The 17,644-nt window shown below is 40.4% G+C and overlaps 1 protein-coding gene across 1 annotated transcript; it reads left to right on the forward strand.

Moving 5' to 3' along the window:
- The first annotated feature begins 2,532 nt into the window (after window positions 1-2,532).
- Window positions 2,533-5,862, forward strand: LOC124132099. The gene is made up of 3 exons (XM_046495731.2): window positions 2,533-2,582; window positions 3,932-4,348; window positions 4,720-5,862. Exons 1-3 carry the CDS (start codon window positions 2,540-2,542, stop codon window positions 4,971-4,973), a joined length of 714 nt encoding a protein of 237 aa, XP_046351687.2. The 5' UTR covers window positions 2,533-2,539; the 3' UTR covers window positions 4,974-5,862.
- Window positions 5,863-17,644: the final 11,782 nt, after the last annotated feature.

The following is a 17,644-nucleotide window of genomic DNA, read 5'->3' on the forward strand; positions in this document are numbered from 1 at the left end:
AGTGGCATTTAGAAGTTGGTGTGATGAAGTAAGACGAGTTCTATGGATGAACAACTTCTTTTTTACAATTAGTGCGACGTTTCGGTGTAGATCCTAACACCTTTATCAAGCAAGTGGTGGATAGGGCTAAACAACATAGGTATATATATACTTATTGACATGTAGGTTTATACAGTGACTAGTGATGGACACATTATCTTAATCACCTCTCTGTGTCCATCACTAGTCACTGTATAAACTTACATGTCAATAAGTATATATATACCTATGTTGTTTAGCCCTACCCATCACTTGCTTGATAAAGGTGTTCGGATCTACACCGAAACGTCGCACTAATTGTAATAAAGAAGTTGTTCATCCATAGAACTCGTCTTACTTCAACAGATTGGAAGGTACAAACCCAAGGCACCGAGAACAATGGGGACTCAGATAACTTGGTACTTAGGATGCAAGCGTGACGTTTCGAAAGCCAGGTTCGGATATTTGTCATGTTTGTCCTGAATCTTGTTGAATCCAATTTGTGTCAAAAGGGACAGAGAATTCAATTACAGTCAAGTCCCGTTAATCCGACATTCGGCTTTATCTGACACTAATGATAGGAACCGATTACATCAGTGCTATTTAGAACTGTTAATCCGTCAGTCTCGAACTCCGACTCCGACACACCTAATTTGCAACGAATTACCGAAATCACTCATTAATCAGTCTCGTTAATCCGACACAGTGATCAGCGTACTCCTTGTCTGGTAGCTGCATATTACAACGGCTGCAGACTTGTTTAACAATAAACAATTCATGCTTTAAATAAAGAAAACAGGATAATTCACCTCAATCTTATTAAAATCAGATACAAGTTCTCGCTATCGACGAGGACGTCCCATTACAGGTCACGTCAGAACAACCTTTCGCGAACTATGACCTACCAATGAAATGACCAACAGGAAGTCGACGTTAGCCACTTAGAAAGCAGCTTTCTTAAGCTTTGGGTACCAGTTTCAAAGTTGCGACTTCCATTCCAGACTACCCTTTTTAAAGTATTTTGAATCGGTCATACAGTCCGTAACAGTTGTTTTGTGTTAAACTTTAGAGGTTGATTGATTAGAAAACATATTCCGCCAACAATGTAACATAACAATATGAATATATATTTTTTATTACGTGTTTGAATCCTGTCGTGTAGTTGTTCGATTTTCGATCACGAACGTTGATACTACTAAATTTACTACTAATTTGTATATACATGTAAATGATTTCATTGAATTTATCAAAAAGGACAAGATCAGGTTTGTTGGCCTGAACAGGCCTGAGGCTGTACCCGGGCCTATTCCATAGAAGTTTGTATTACCATTTTCCATGACGCCCTCTACATATTCTGGGTCGGACCATGGATGGATCTTTCGGTCTAAACCACAAGTATGATGAAGACAGTAATAAAATGATCGAAGAACTCCATCATGTGGTTTATGATACTGTGTTTGTGCCAAGTCATGACATCCACTGACAATGTTTTGGACAATCTCATTAACTTCATTGCGTAATCGGGGGCACGGGTGGCCCAGTCGTCTAAGGCGCCGCGATCGCAGAGTTGCGTCCCTTGGGCACGCCAGAAACCTATGATTGTGGGTTCGAGACCGTTCGACTTCTGGGTCCACGCAGGAAGCATAAGAACACTGAGTGAGTGAGTGAGTTGGGTTTAACGCTGCTTTTAACAGTATTCCAGTTATATCGTGGCGTGTCAGCTTAATGTGGGAGGAAAGCCCGAAATGATGCATGTCTTTGACCCACGAGCACGGGTATGGTGCTGACAAACCTAGAAACATAATCGAGGCGAACCAGGATTCGAACCCACAATCATGGTCTCAGAGAGGTACTCAATACCCCATGCTTGTATTGAGAGCCTACCAATAGAGACCTGGTGGCCATAATGTGTGGCCTTGCGTTTTGTGTGTCATCGTGCACAGGTGGCGTGTCTCGATTCTCATGCTGTCGACCACTGTGGAGTCCAACACAGCCTACTTTATTTCTGGAGCATTCCTGACCACAGCGTTAAACACGCACACGGTCGATTTAGTCAGTTTTCTCCTCTCCAAAACAAGATTACAATCTAATTTCCTTTTCTTGAAATAATTCCGACCTGTTAAGACGAAAATTAATAAACTTTTCTTTGTCATTTTCTCAGGTCATAGATGATAATAATAATGCTTCCCCATCACTTTGTCTGTTGTGGGTGAGTTTGACTTGACTTAAAACCCATATCTAGCAAGAACATGTTTGCACAATTGACCTCAAAGAGATAAAAAGATTGATATTGATCCTGAGACCGGTGTTCGTGGCAGGTAATGAGGAGTGTTTAACAATGGCAAGCGTCGTCCTGTGTAAGTGTCATGCATCATTTGTTCAAACATTTCCGAAGACAATGCTTTGAGTGTACATGTAGTGATCGGCTAGACACCACACCCCTTATCGACCACACATACATTAAAACATCGTATCAACACAGGTTACTCCAGTTTCAGTCATTGTAGTGTGAGAGTCCAAGATGAACAGGTTGAGCTTCCTGTGGCGTCTGATTGTAACAACAGGTAAGTACGTCCACATTTGTGGTCCAGTCAAATTGCAAGAATGTCTCCTACGGTACTTAATACTTACAGACCCAGTTAGAATAGGTCTTCACCAACCCATGCTGGCTGTAAAAGGTGACTACGCGTTTCGTAAGAGGCGACTAACGGGATCGTGTGGTCAGGCTCGCTGACGTGGTTGATGCATGTCATCGTATCCCAATTGCGTGGATCGATGCTCATGATGTCAATCACTGGATTGTCTGGTCCAGACTCGATTACTTACAGACCGCCATCATAAAGCTGGAATATTGCTGAGTGCGGCGTTAAACAAGAAACCAAACCAAACCTAAACCAAATACTTATGCAGAACGGACAAAATGATACATGTTGTTGTTTTTTCAAATACATTATTTAGCTCATCAAGCGTCGTTAGTAATTGCAAGCTGTCCTAACATCTGCTTATTTGAGACTAATAGTTTTTATCTCGGCTCGCGTGAAGGAAAATATTTAGCCAAGGGAATAGAAACTCTTTGTAAATGATAGGACACTAATTAGTTTTCTGTCATTAGCTCAAAGCACAGAGTGATGGTAAACTATGGCTACCAAAGGTTGGTTAAACTTTCTCAAATACACAAGCAAGATGTGATGGAAATCGTGAGGTTTTTAAGGTTGACGTTAACGACGGGAGGCACATATAAACTCCTCAACTTGAGGTGGTAAACGAAACCATTTCTTGCATTCAAGATGTTTTCCTGAAATTGTTGTTCATGCTATGTCAAGTTTTGCTTCAAAATTGAGACCTATGTTTTGTGAAACAGTTGTACTGAATTCGGAAGGTTTCCCAAGACTCAAAAGTGTGTGTTACATATTGCAACTACGTGCATATTAATCGAGCAGTTTCGACTCAGATGTACAAGTAACATTATTTCAGTCATATAAATGCAAGACGACAGTCTTAAGCAATCGAGATGAAACTCATAAGCCTGAGCATTGTGCTGACAAACCTAGAAACATAGCTAAGGCGAACCGGCATTTATGTCCATGACCACAGGTTTCAGGCAATCCTAAGGGGCGCAACAGACAGAAAAACTCGGTGCATCCTGTGCCCTGCGACCAGCCCCTGTGAAAATCCAGTTTAGAACTGGTCTAGTAAGCCATGTATGTCGTAAGAGGCGACGGACGGGAACGGGTGGTCAGGTTCACAGACTTGGCTGATGCATGCCATCGTATCCCTACTGGATTATTTACAAACCACCATCATATAGCTGGAAAATTGAGTGTGTGGCGTTAAAAAAAAAATAATACATTTTTCTTCCGACATTCAACAAACTACAGAACACATAATATAATGGTGTGTTTTTTACCCCCAGGTATTTTGAAAGAAACAATTGGGAAAGCCTTCATAGAAACAAAGGACGTCCAACTGACGACAAATATTGATCTGAGCCAGAGGGATCAGCTGCTTCTGCAAGTCCGAGGCTGTAAGGATCTCTTCGTTGCGCTTCGTGAGAAAGAAGGGGGGAACGAGGCACTTATCCGTATTGGCGTAAGCGGAAATATAGGTCTCTTTGTGATACCATGCCACCACTGCGCAGTGCAAAACGGCGCCACATCAGCCTATCTCGACTGTGCAGCCTTCAAGCCCTTCTGGGTCAAATGGGCGGGATTGACGGTGCAAATTGGTCACGGCCATGATGTGGGATTGCAAGAAATTGTATTAACTACATCCATCGAGACTTACAAAGTCAACTTCCTGGACCTCACAGGCGTTGCTGACTGGATCATTGGTATGCCATCTCATAACTGTGTATTTATTTATATGATGAGCAACCACCGCCTTGAAGAATGATGACACAATCAGTTTGGTTGCCTCTTACGAACAGCATAGGTTATGAGTAACTGAACAAAATTCTCACGGGGGCATATTATTTAAGAGTACATGGTCTTCATTTGACTTCCAGGGTATTATTCATCCCCAGTAACGTGCAGAGGCTGATATAAATGAATCGCTAGATCAGGCTCCAACTGAATGGCTTTTAGTCACTGGTTAGTCTTCTCCAGACTGGCTGATTAACAAGCCAACCACTAAATGTGATGACGTATGTATTCCATTCCGTTTTACGGATAAGATAAGAATTGTTTGTTGTCTTTTTATCAGAAACTGAGGCCTCGAAGAATGTCCGTCACCAGTTCCGGCGCACTCTGAAAGGTATGATCGACGCCCTGAAAGTGTTCAAAGAGCTTAATGCTCCCAACATCATCAACTGCATTGAAGCGTGTCACGAAATCGAAGGATGTCAAAGTATCAACTACAACAAGCAAGACAGCGTCTGTGAGCTCTTTGCAGCTTTGCCGGGAGAGGGCGACTTCAAGGCCAAGGCCAACGTGCAATCATGGATTGTCGCTGTATGAATACTCTACTGAGCAGACGCATGAATGATCAAATAGTCTGATGCAGCGCAGCCCGCTCTTCGTGAAGTCACTCACTCACTACACTTTCTCGGTGACTTTAGAGGTGTTTATTACTTTTAGTATTTATCACCCTCCATTAAATATTGTACAGCCTTTCACAACATTTATGTTTTACAAACGTTCAACTTTAAATTTTCATTGAAACGCCAAGCAAGAAGCTCCATCTCCTTTATGATCAACACTCACTCACTCACTCTATATACAAATATGTCAGGTGCAGTTCCCTATTTTGACTTATACCACATGTTCCCATGTTTCTTGTGTTAGGTGAACAAATGACTTGCATTTGCATGTGTTTTTGACCGTTGAGCATGATACGGTCACCTTTTCACGAACTTTTATCATCACTATTCCATGCTAATTCTCAAACAGTTGCTTATAATATAATCGGAATCGTATAATCGAACCTGCTTTTAGCAGATATTTCTCAGAAACATGGAAAAGGTTTTGTCGCATCTATAAAACAAATGTCACTCGAGATATCAAGACCCATCCTATGGAATAAACATCATCTTACTCGAAAAACAAACTTACAAGAATTACGAGGATAGACTTAAGAGTGACTATATTGTGTATTATTGGATCATCCCCAGGGCATTAGTCTATAAAACAAGTATACATTCAAAGTATTTATCGAGGCAATCTCGAAACATTTGGTGAAAGGTAATCTATTGTTCTATTGTGTCTACCTTGTCATCCGCCAACTTCTAAGTAATGCCTATCAAACAATTTACATGGTGTAAATACTAAGATGATTCTATTTTATTGACCCTTGAAGTTAAGTGTGTATATTTAAGGTATTCACGTTTATTATCAAATGATTTATTAATGTCTCTTTGGAGTGAATAAACTGATTAAACAATTTCTATGTGTTTTCCTCTTGCGAATCGTGGGTAGAACAAATCCAAAGTAATAGTGTGCGTGTGCGCGTGCGTGCGTGCGTGCGTGCGTGCGTGCGTGCGTGTCACATCTAGATTAAATGGTATGGAACATTGTCCGTTCTATCAGCCAAGGTGTGCCCAGCTGAGGTACCGATATGTACCATAACGTAAATAGCTGATATATATTGTCATTACTTTCAGAACAATATATCTGTGATATCACAAAAGGCGATTATGCTTGTCGTAAGAGGCGTCTAGCGGGATCAGGTGGTCAGGCTCGCTGACGTGGTTAATTCATGTCATGGAATGCCAACTGCGTCGATCGATGCTCATGATACCAATCGCTGGATTGTCTGGTCCAGACTCGATTCCTTATAGACCGCCGTCATATAGCTGAAATATTGCTGAGTGCGGCGTTAAACAACCAACCAACCAACCAACCAGACTGGATCCTTTTAAAACCACCGTCATACAGCTGGAACATTGCTGCGTGCAGCGTTAAACAACAAAGCAACCCACCAACCGGTTAAGAAAAGGTTTTCAGCAACCCATGCTTGCCGTAAATGGCGACTAACGGGATCGGGTGATCAGGCTCACTGAGCAACCTCCCCGTGGTGAGTGCTGGGTGACGCTAATCGCTCTTCCTCCATGTGTACCCGGGGTAGAATGTGTCCTCAGCACCCCATTGCTTGTCGTATGAGGCGGCTTAATTGGGCAACCCGTTTGCCATGGGTTGCGTCCCTGTGTCGCTGGAGGAGTGAGTGAGTGAGTTAAAATTTAACGTCACATCGGCAGTATTTCAGCCATATCGTGACGAGAAGTACATTGATAATACACATATTCAGACCAAATAAAAACCGGTCAACGATGGAAAGTAAAATAACTAGATTTACCACAGATTATATCTGAAACTAGTAGTTAGCCATAAAAATATAACACCATACGTAACAATACAAGATAAAAACGGGCTATAGATCGCCAGCCACAGAAGAGAGATCACCATGCTAGGGTCCATGGGGACTTACAGTACGTTTGCTACCTGCATGGGCCCCAGCCGGATTTACATCATCCCTTCAGCTGTTGGCGATTATTGACAAATTAAGCAATCATTGAAATAACACATATGCTACGATTAAAAACGTGGTAGAAATAAATATACTTTGAAAGACGTGGTCTTACATACCCTCTCAGGGGGACAATAATTTTACACTACTTCAACCCCCTTCAAGGATATAGCCACTAACAATCTCAGTTACTGATTTATTTTACCAATTGTAAAAGTAACTTTATTTATTTAAAAAGCATAATAATCAAAATTTATGAAACAATTCGATTTCTTTAAAAAAACTAAGAATAAAATGAGAACTTACCTGAGTAAAAAGGTCCTTCATAGTTGAAACTTTGAAATATTGATCCCTTGTGATGGACAAATCAATACAGTCAAGCAGGACATGCTTGACCGTGATTCTTTCATCACAAGGGATGCAGAATGGAGGATTCTCACCTTTAAGTAAATATTCAGGAGAATATCGAGAATGTCCAATACGACATCGCCTTAATACAACCTCTTCAAATCTGAACTGACAACCCAAGTAGGTATAACCGATATTTGCTTTTATTGCATGTAATTTATTTATAACCACTAGGGTGTCCCACTTCTTCTGCATTTGATCTCTGATGTAACATCTAATGACAGGTTTATAATCACTGTATGGTATAAGAAGTGGTGTCACAGATTTGTCGAGTGCTGCTTTTGGATCAACATCAGCAATTGTATTACCAACAATTCAAACATGGCTTGGTAACCAACAAAAGACGATGTCGCATTGGCCAGTAGCAAGGTTATTATGTAATTCTATGATGTCGAGTAAAATTGGATGCTGACACGAAGTGTTTTTAATAGCCTGAAGAGAGGAGAGAGAGTCTGAAACAATTATGAATTCTTTATGTTTAGATTGTTTATTAATATATTCTAAAGCAGTTAAATGGCCTTTGATTCTGCATTAAAAAATGAAGAGTCATCTGGTAATCTAGTTGATGTAGTTCTTGATCCAAGGATGGTGGCGCTGGCAACAGCATCACCATCCTTGGATCCATCAGTAAAAATAGATTTGTAAGTGTTATATTCACACCTTAACTGATTGTATTCCTATTGATATTGTAGTTGATTACTGTCCGATTGTTTTAGTTTAGATAATGTAAGATCCACCCGTGGCTTTACCCATTGCCAAGGAGATGAAGGAAGCAGGCGGAAAGGAGATATGTTTTCCAGTTTAATACCAGCAGCAGAAATTAAAGGTTTTATTCTTATTCCAAGAGGCGGAATAAAAGAGGACTTCTTAATATACAGGTCCTCATAAAGAGGATGATTAAACACACAATCGTACGCAGGGTTAGATGGATAAGCATATAATTTTGTGATATACTGCAAAGATAATTTAGTTCGGCGTAGTTTAAGTAGCGGCTCATCGGCCTCAACGAACAGACTGTCAATGGGAGAAGTCATGAAAGATCCAAGACAAAGTCTTAGACCCTGGTGATGTATGGGATCAAGTAATTTCAGGTTACTTTTACAAGCTCCACCATAGATGATGGAGCCATAATCGAGCTTAGAACGGACAAGTGATCTATATAAATGAAGGATGGTCGGTTGATCTCATCCCCACTTTGAATTAGAAACAACCTTTAATAAGTCTAGTGCCTTCAGACATTTAGCTTTCAAATATTTGATAAGTGGTAAAAAAGTTAGGTGATGATCGAAAATTATTCCTAAAAATTTAGCTTCTTTTACAACTTTAATTGGAGTTCTAGCTAGATGTAAATCTGGGTCCTTATGTGGTTTATATTTTCGACAGAAATGAATGCAATTTGTTTTAGACTTTGAAAACTTAAATCCGTTCTGCTCTGCTCAAACATTGATTTTATTCAGACAAAGTTGCAATTGTCTCTCAATCGTGTGCATATTTTTACCTCGACATGATACATTAAAATCGTCAACAAACATAGACCCGTCAACAGAGTCATTTAAAACCTTAGCTAAACTATTAGTTTTTATGCTAAACAACGTTACCATAAGTTAATATGCTACCTTGTGGGACACCTTGATCTTGATCGTAAAAATCAGACAAGGTGGATCCCTCGCGAACCTGGAAGTTTCTATCTGTTAAAAATTGAGATACAAAATTTGGCAAACGCCCTCTCAATCTCATTTCATAAAGATCTTTAAAAATTCCATGTTTCCAGGTGATATCATACGCTTTTTCTAAATCGAAAAATATTGATACGGCATGTTGTTTCGAGTCTAACCAAATGGTCAACTGTACTTCTATTTTTTCTAAAACCACATTGAATATTTGTTAATAGGTTATTAGTTTCTAAATACCATATGTCTGTTATTTACAATTTTCACTCCAAGTACAATCGAGCATGCTTTTCTGCGATTATATTTCAAAGAATCTCATACGCCTCTTGCTCTAGTGTTGTTTCATCACTGTTACATTGGCAAAGGGCTCTATCGTAGACATGTGGAGGACAGTTCCACATTTGACGCATCAGTGTCCAAAATGACTTCCGATGCAATTCCCTATTTTGGCTTTAGCCGTATGTTCCAGTGTTTGTTCAGATGAACACTTGAGTTGCCTTTGCATGTGTTTGTGACGGGTGTCACTAATGGAGCAAGAAACGCCCACCTTTTCGGGAACACCTGGTGTCATCACAATTTGTTAAGCCATTTTTTTACAAAATATCTTTAGGGGATATGGTGTAGGTGAGGTGAGGTGAGGTGAAATTGGGTTTAACGTCGCGTCCAAGATTATTGCACTTATATAGCGACGTGCATGCACGTGTGTGTGTGTGGCTGCGTGTACTATTCCGGACTGATGCCGATTTATAGTGCTAGCTCACTGAGATACCATGCCGCAGTTTAACATGAATACCCCACTCAGACACAGTATACTGACTCCGAGCCGACCAGTCCTTGTTTTAGCCCCTTAATGTCGAGCGCCAGACAGGGTAACAACAAGTACCATCTTTTAACGTCTTTTGGTATGACGCGGCCGGGGATCGAACCCCGGACCTTCCGCTCTCCGGGCGGACGCTCTACCACAAGACCACGGAGGCGGCACGGGATATGGTGTAAGTGAATGTTAAATATCAGCATTGTCAAGTTAATGAAGGTATGTTTTTATCTATTGGTAAAAAGATGAAATTATAGAATATGATATAGGAAAGATATCGAGTTGTTTCTAAGACGCCTTGAAGTCCAGAGTTTCGCTTCAATAATATAGGGCCGCACTTGTATAAGCCGGCGCTAAGATCGCCTTTCTACGAGACTGCTTAACCGCCTCCGATCCAAGGTCGCGTCACACCAATAGATGTTAACAGATGGTACGGGGCGGTCGGGTAGCCTAGAGGCTAAAGCGTTCGCTCGTCACGCCGAAGACCCGGGTTCGATTCCCGACATGGGTACAATGTGTGAAGCCCATTTCTGGTGTCCCCCGCCGTGATATTGCTGGAATATTGCTAAAAGCGGCGTAAAACCTCACTCACTCACTCACCTTACAGATGGTACGTGTTACCCTTCCTGGCGCTCGGCATCAAGAGTATAAAACAAGGTCTGGTCGGCTCGGAACCCGTATACTGAGGGTAACGACCTCATCTGGTACGCATCCTGCTGGGGTCTATGCAGGTAGCAAAGGTACTGTAAGTCCCCATGGTCCCCAGTATGGTGATCTACCGTCAGTTGCTGGCGATCTATAGCCCTTTTTCATATTGTGTTGTTAATTCTTTCTGCTTTTATATGTTCCTCAACTAGTTTGAATACACTCTGTGATATTCTAGTTATTGTACTGTCCTTTGATGACAGGTTTTTATAAAGTATATATACTTATATGTTCTTAATGTATTAATTCTCGTCACGATATGGCTGAAATATTGCCGATGTGACGTTAAATATTAACTCACTCACTCACTCACTCATTTTATAGTGTATTGTCCTGTCTAGTGATGTATTTTCATGGTTCCATGCTAGTTTTAAATAATAATCTGTGATAAGTCTAGTTATTTTACTGTTCCTTGTTGACAGGTTTTTATGGTTTACATGTATTTATTATAAATAACTTTTGAAAGTCACGATATGGCTGAAATATTGCCGATGTGACTTAAAATCTTAACTCACTCACTCACTCACTCACTCACTCATCTGGGACGCTTGATTCCGAGCCCTGACGCCTAAACTTCAATGTTGAAACTGGGGCGGTGGGGTAGCTTAGTGGTTTAAGCGTTGACTCGTCACGCCGATGGCCCGGGTTCGATTCTCCTCTACATGTGTTTCAAGTGTCATGATCATTTCTGGTTTCCCCCGCCGTGGTATAACTGAAATATTGCTACAAGCGGCGTACAACCATACTCACTCACTCAATGTTGAAACTTACATTTATGGACTTGGAATCGTATTAGGTAATTCGACAGAGCATCCCAAATAAATACTCAGTTTAGTATGCTCAGCAACCACAGTGTGACTATCTATGGCCACTTCTTGCAAGGTGTCTGTCGTTTCAACATGCGCACCAAATGAATAACGTTGTCTTTTCACAATTGTTTCTAAAGATATTTTACGTATGCTTCAGGAGTGATGCAAGTCTCAGACGTTTACCACTTCGGTGAAACCCATGTGCACGGGTATGGTGCTGACAAAACTAGAAACATAATCGGGGCGAACCGGGATTCGAACCCACAATCAAAGATTTCTGGCGTGCCCAAGGGACGCAGCTCTGCACAGCGAATCGCGGCGCCTTAGAGGACTGGGCCACCCGTGCCCCCTTCAACGAAGAAGTGAGCCTAGCTCTCACGTTTGTGTTTGTGTCATAATGAAGAAATTATATGCCTCCCGTGAGTTTCTAGGCAGTGATATTTCGTCAATTATATCCAAGTCAATCCACAAATATTCTGATATAACAAAGTTATACGTCTCCGGCTTACCCTATCAAGACTGTTGTATCTATCACCCTGCATAATTAATGACAATGACTTATAAAAAGCCTTTGGTTATGTTGATATGAAAAGAATTTTGGTTCTTCTTCTTCTTCTTAGTAAAAGTTATCCTGCTAAATTGTACTCTGTGCTTAAAAGTGTTTACACTGATGTCAAGACTGCGTGTAAAAACGGTACCTGGTAAAACTCAACCTGTACCGGTGTCAGACAAGGATGTATACTTAGTCCCATACTGTTTACCCTTTTTTCATAAATGAACTATCAAGCAGTATAAGGGTGGGGTGTTCTCGTGGAATATTTGTCTCTCTAAAAAAAGGGGATAGTATGTTATTTTTGTTTGCTTTGATTACACTGTTTCCGGTTTGCGGATTCTGGTTTTGAACATTATGGAATTTAAATAGGACTAAAGTTATTGTTTTTCGGAAGGGCGGTATTGTCTCGGTATTGAGTTGAACACTACTCCAGAGAAAACAGCTTCACTGACTCACTTGGTGCCTAGAGGTGATGGATGAGCCAGAAAGAAACATTCGGTGAAGGTGAGGTGAGGTGAGGTGAGTTGAAATTGGGTTTAACGTCGCGTCCCAGATTATTGCACTTATATAGCGACGTGCATGCACGTGTGTGTGTGTGTGTGTGTGCTTGTGCGGACTGATACCATGCCGCAGTTTAACATAAATACCCCACTCAGACACAGAACACTGACTCTGAGCCGACCAGTCCCTGTTTTAGCCCCTTAATGCCGAGCGCCAGACAGGGTAACAACAAGTACCATCTTTTAACGTCTTTTGGTATGACGCGGCCGGGGATTGAACCCCGGACCTTCCGCTCTCCGGGCGCTCGCTTTACCACTAGACCACTGAGGCAGTCCATTCAGTGAAGGAGCAAGGCAATCAGTAGGCTCTCTGAAAGCACCCCGAATGGATGGAATGAATCCCTCCTGAGCAGTTCACCTGCGGGATGGGATGAACATGACAGGGGTTCATATGAAACTGTAAGGTCGATGACACCTGCCCAAAATGTCAGTGCTGAGGATACACCTATACAGCCCTATCAGACTGAATCTAAGATTCACAAAATCCAGTTCCCTGCAAAGTCAAGTCAGAATGTCAGAATGCATCTGTGGAATGTGCATGAAACAGTCATATTTCATGATCAATGCTGATAAACACTTTGAACAAGTTAGAATTAACATCTATGGCCATACACATGCAAGGCAGGTCCAGGTGTACCTGGGCAGGTGCATCCTACAAGTGACAGATGTACAGTTGCTATAAAAGATGACACACTTGTTTGTTCTGTTTGTTGTTTAACACTGCACTCTGCAATATTCCAGCTATATGATGGCGGTCTGTATAAAAATCGAGTCTGGACCAGACAATCCAGTGATCGACATCATGAACATCGAAGCACTCAATTGGGATACAAAGACATGCATCAACCAAGTCAGCGCACCTGACCACCCAATCCCTTTAGTCGCCTTTTACGGCAACCATGGGTTGCTGAAGACCTACTCTAAACCAGATCTTAATGGGTCCACTACGATAACAATACTCACCTTCTCAGTTGGCAGACGATGGACCGAGACCCACAACATAAGCTCATATTGAAAATGCCAGACACATGACTGTTAAGTAGATTTTATTGGTCACAAGTAATGTTTGTTACATTAGTGTGCCATGCAGATATAGCTGTAAGATGTTGTGTACATAGAAAACATGCATTGTGTAACAAATGACAAATAAAAATGACTAGTTAGCGTCTTGCTCCTCACCAAGTACTGAACAAAACAGTTTGATTGTAGCCTTCGAACAGCACCAAATTGTGTTCAGCAAGAAATTGGGCATGGGAAAAAAGTTCACTGTTTATCCCTTTGCAATATGAAGTTTACTGTCCTTGGATTATGGGTTTGGGGACATGTATGAAACTCTCATTCAATTTGACTTAATAAAACATCCACAATGTCATCCATTCCCAAAAAATTAATTTCTGACACAAATTCCTTTCTACTGAGAATAAATCTGCATCAGCAAAAACATGTCCAAAAAACAATCAGGCAAAATGCTTGTACAATTAATGCATGTTTGGGAGAATCTGTATTACTGAAATACAGAAGACTGAAAGCTGGATTTATGAAAGTGTTGGCTTTGTCAGGCATAATATTTTTTCAGTCACCTCTTAGACATCCAGGACAACAGGACATCTAAAATGCTCAGATCCCAAATTTTTTTTAATAGTATTTTTGGACCAACATAATTTGTTCTTAATATCATGGGATGTCAGCCTGTTGTGGGAGGAAAGTCTGGAGACACAAGTGAAACCCAAGAGCCTGGGTATGATGCCGGTATTCAAACAGTCTCGGTGACCAAGGACTCGACACCACGGACAGGGATACTGACAGTAAAGGGACATAACTCAAGTTGTGGTGCTGTGTGACAACTTTCACCAGTGTCCTCTGCAGATAAAGCAATTCTGACAAGTATCACATAGCAAATAATAAGTATCAGTACTATGAATCAGGATACAACTACTAAAAACACTTAACCAAGGATGTTTATGACAAAAGTCCTTGTTTTCACAGCGCTCTTCAATGATAACCTCCCTTTGAAAAATGCTTCAATATGTTCAGATGAAAAATTGTTTCCAACCAGTAACAACTTTGTAAAATACAAAATGATAACCATCAATATTCATAGCAACAAAGTAAGTATCATGACATGCCTTCAAGCCAGTGGCAGAATGAGCTTGTATACAAGCAACACACAGGAATGTACTCTACACTGTTGTACAAGGAGTCAAAGGACAACATGGCAACAAACGGTGAAAATGACACTTGACCAGCACAGTTTATGATTTGTCAGCTCTTGAATATGTTTGATTCTCAAATAGCCTCCATTTTATGTCCATGTGATTCGGAGTAAAGTTGGCATCCACTGAGCCACACTAAAAATATCCCGGTTTGTGCATACCCATACTGCAATGTCGCATTTGCCTAAAAGGTCAACGTATTACATATACTTCATCTTCCCAAGAAAGTGCTTCCACTAGCCTTTTTATCAAAGTCTTGTTTCCACCCTTGCCACATCAAGCCCACTTTCCTGCGCTAAATATGATTTGACTCTCTCACATATCGATAGACCAATCACAGAACAGAACATCCACGACTGGTACACCTTCGTATGAAAGTGATTTACCACTGCCTGTCTTTGTTGACAGTTTGTTTTAAAAGCCCCAATGATTGCCTATGTTTTTGTGTCAGGGATGAAATCGTGAATGTTTTTGTTATCTGAACGACTAGGTCGTTGCCTACTGAAATTGCCATCTTTGTGAAGCTATACAAGATAAGAACAATGATCTGACTGGATATCACGTTTTCATTACAAGGGGCACAACTCGTGATCTACGCTTTGACATAGGCTTGTGGACACGCTTGCCTCAGGAAGATGCATTCATTGAAGACTTGCATTCTTTGACATTTTATCCATGGATCTGATACCGCCTTATTGTTGTATCCCATCAACATAATGGACAGGAGCAGGTACCACAAGGGCTATATATAATATAGTAAGGACAACAAATATAACATTTCTTTTTGAATAAGAATACTGTGATTGAGGGAGTGTGGTTTTACGCCGCTTTTAGCAATATTCCAACAATACGCCAGCTGGGGACACCAGAAATGGGCTTCACACGTACCCACATGGGGAATTGAACCAGAGCATTCAGCATGATGAGCAATTGCATTAACCACTAGGCTAACCCACCACCCCGACAATACTGAGGCGATACGGCTGTTATACAGCAAGAGAGCTGTACTGCAGCAATATTTCAGCAATAGTGTGCTAATATTGCAGATGCTGTGGGACACTACTGCAGCAATACTGTGCCACTACTGTGCCACTGTTTTAATAATACTGGGGCAACACTGCCACACTACAGAGCTCCAGATAACTTTTTGAGCAATTGAGTTTTTACTCTAGGGTTTCTATTTTAATTGGGTTATTACATTTTTATTGGATAACCAATATTTTTCACTCATCTATTCACACTCTATTGGGTTTTTCCAAAAATAAGTGAACCTTTCAAGATTTAAAAAAAATAAAATAATGTTTTAGATGTATATAACTGTTCTAAACATATAGGCTTGACTCGGAAAGTAAATTAGCTCATAACTGTGTTTTGGAAATTAGCTCCTAAGTACGCATGCTGAAAAAGCTTCATTGGGTATTACGCGAGCTGTTTTTATACATTTGAGTTTCTCATTTAATGCATGCGTTTCTGTATGCAAGTTTATTGAAAGTAATTGGGTTTTGAATATTTTGGGGGATATTTTTGCAAATATGCTGCTTATCTGTGGCTCTGCACATTAGAGTAGCTAGTTACTCCTTATGGTACTAATACCTTGTTATTTCAGGTGAGTCCATGAACTAACGTCTCCATGTTGATAATCAAAGCAGGAAGTTCAGCACAATATTGATTGAAGAGGGAAATAATGGACACAGGAATAATCCAGAACCACATGGACATACATTGGATTTTTCATAATAATATTGTATAAAAACAGATTATATCACTCTCGTTAAACTCAGATCTTTTACTCCGATATATGACATGTCTCTGCGTGATGATCTGGAAAGCCCTCTATAGGAGGTTGTGTCAAGTGCACTTTCCAGTCAGCCAATAAAAATCAAGGCTTATAAATTCTCAATACATGTGACCAAAGAAATCCAGCACATCTATTTTCTGTATCTCAAAAAATGAACTTAAAAGACAAGTTCTGAATGCAAATAAGAAAGGTTGTGCCAGCGGAGGAGTGTCAGATTTTCACGCAGAGAGTTATTCTATCAGACTAAAAGATATGATTTTATTACTCTCTCAATTATTCTGCATCAGCTTAACTAAAACTTTCAGCTTTACAAAATAACTAATAAACTATACATTTTACATTCAATATCATTAGTTGTGTAAAAAACAGTGCATTTTGATTTTGATTTTGATTTGATCAACCACATAATGCCTCAAGTGAGAACAAAGTACAGTCTGTAAAACACTGCTACACATACAGACACAATACTATGAAATACAATAAAATTTCATCTACACAATCTAAATAGTTTGGACGGACTGACAACAACACACAGATCTCTCCTTCCTAGCCTACTCCGACAGAAAACACAGGGGCAAGTACTCTTCTAGCAGTAGATATGGCACAGCAGAATGACAATGCGGACACGCAACACAATATCTCAAATTGTCTATACTTAGCAAAAATACTGTAAAAAAACACTGAATCAAACTCAGTTTACCATTGGCAGTTGTAGAAATGTGACCAATCATAACATGTTTGGTGGGGTTTTTTTTAAACAAATATTTTGTTCCAGAAATTACTGGAAAAAGACAAGTTTGCCTCGAGTTTTACACACACAAAAATACTGTTTGCTAGGCATACTAGATGTGCTGAAATACAATGAAATTGTTCATCTCCTCCTTACAACAAAAAAACTATGTAATGGAGCAGTGACTGAAAAAATATCTTTCTCTCACAAATATTCCCAGACCCCTGTCAGAATATTAAATGGGTCAGTACCTTAGATAGGCTTATGATGTTAATCTAGATCTAGCTTCTGTCAAGTCTTAGAACATCAACAAGGCCTGGTCAAGTCTTACAACATCAACAAGGCCTGGTCAGTCCTAGAACATAAACAAGGCCTGGTCAAGTCCTAGAACATCAACAAGGCCTGG

Source organism: Haliotis rufescens, unplaced genomic scaffold, assembly GCF_023055435.1.
Source record: "Haliotis rufescens isolate VD_foot unplaced genomic scaffold, xgHalRufe1.0.p SCAF_15, whole genome shotgun sequence".
Classification (NCBI taxonomy): domain Eukaryota; kingdom Metazoa; phylum Mollusca; class Gastropoda; order Lepetellida; family Haliotidae; genus Haliotis; species Haliotis rufescens.

Coding starts and splice junctions, on each gene's coding strand:
- LOC124132099 (XM_046495731.2), top strand. CDS start 2,540: ATGAACAGGTTGAGCTTCCTGTGGCGTCTGATTGTAACAACAG. Junction 2,583..3,931: donor GCGTCTGATTGTAACAACAG/GTAAGTACGTCC, acceptor TTTTACCCCCAG/GTATTTTGAAAGAAACAATT. Junction 4,349..4,719: donor CGTTGCTGACTGGATCATTG/GTATGCCATCTC, acceptor TCTTTTTATCAG/AAACTGAGGCCTCGAAGAAT.